Raw genomic sequence first — 739 nt, 5'->3', positions numbered from 1 at the left:
GGGGCGGTGACGTTGCGCGCGAGGCGGAGGGCGGGGAGGAAGAGGAGGAGACCCGGGCGCCTCCGGGGCTGAGGCAGTTGCGTCCCGCCGAGGTTCCGCTCGCGCCCCGTCCTCTCCCCACGCTCCCGGCGGCTCCGGCTCGGGCAGGCGAGCGCGGCTCTCCTGAGGCGGCGATGCGCTCGGCCTGAGCGCTCCCTCGCCGCCCCGCCCGGTTTGGGCCTCTGCGGGGCAGGGGGCCGCGATGGCTGCGGGGAGCTGGCAGGAGGCGGCGGCCCAGCAGGCCGAGGAGGCGGCGGCGCGGGTGCGGGACGTCCTGTCGGGCGGCCTGGGCCTGCTGCGTGCCGAGCTGGGCCTCGAGCTGGGCCTCGACCCGCAGGGCCTGCCCACCTGGCTCGCCCTGGTGGTCCCAGCCGCCCTGGGGCTGGGGCTGCTGGGGCTGCTGCTGGCCGTGGCCTGCGCAGGCGGCCTCCGAAAGAAGCCAGCGCGGAGCGCGGCGGAGAAGAAGGGTGACGAGGCGGCCGGCGCGGGCCTGACAGCCGGTGGAGGTCAGGGCAAGGCGGCGGGCCCGGGCCCCGGGCAGCTGCACCTGAAAGGCGACGAGCAGAAGAAGCGAAACAAGAAGAAGCTGCCGGAGAAAACGGCGCGGGTGAGGGGGGCTGCGAGGGCCGCGCCGCTCGGGAGGGAAGGGGTGAGGACACGGCGCGGCGGAGGAGGGGGGGATGAAAGGCTCGTTGACAGC

The 739-nt window shown here is 76.5% G+C and overlaps 1 protein-coding gene across 3 annotated transcripts in view; it reads left to right on the top strand.

Annotated features, from left to right (window-relative positions):
* The first annotated feature begins 241 nt into the window (after nt 1-241).
* MTDH (metadherin) overlaps nt 242-739 on the top strand; it is a 36,855-nt gene continuing 36,357 nt past the window's right edge. For all 3 annotated transcript variants that reach the window (XM_010577072.1, XM_010577073.1, XM_010577070.1), the window contains exon 1: nt 242-646. In XM_010577072.1, coding sequence (XP_010575374.1) covers nt 242-646 — 405 coding nt within the window. The remainder of the gene's footprint in view (nt 647-739) is intronic.

This window comes from Haliaeetus leucocephalus, unplaced genomic scaffold (assembly GCF_000737465.1).
Source record: "Haliaeetus leucocephalus isolate CR32 unplaced genomic scaffold, Haliaeetus_leucocephalus-4.0 Scaffold555, whole genome shotgun sequence".
NCBI classification, from domain to species: domain Eukaryota; kingdom Metazoa; phylum Chordata; class Aves; order Accipitriformes; family Accipitridae; genus Haliaeetus; species Haliaeetus leucocephalus.
Note: the sequence above shows the minus strand (reverse complement) of the source record. Positions and strands in the feature narration are given on the sequence as shown.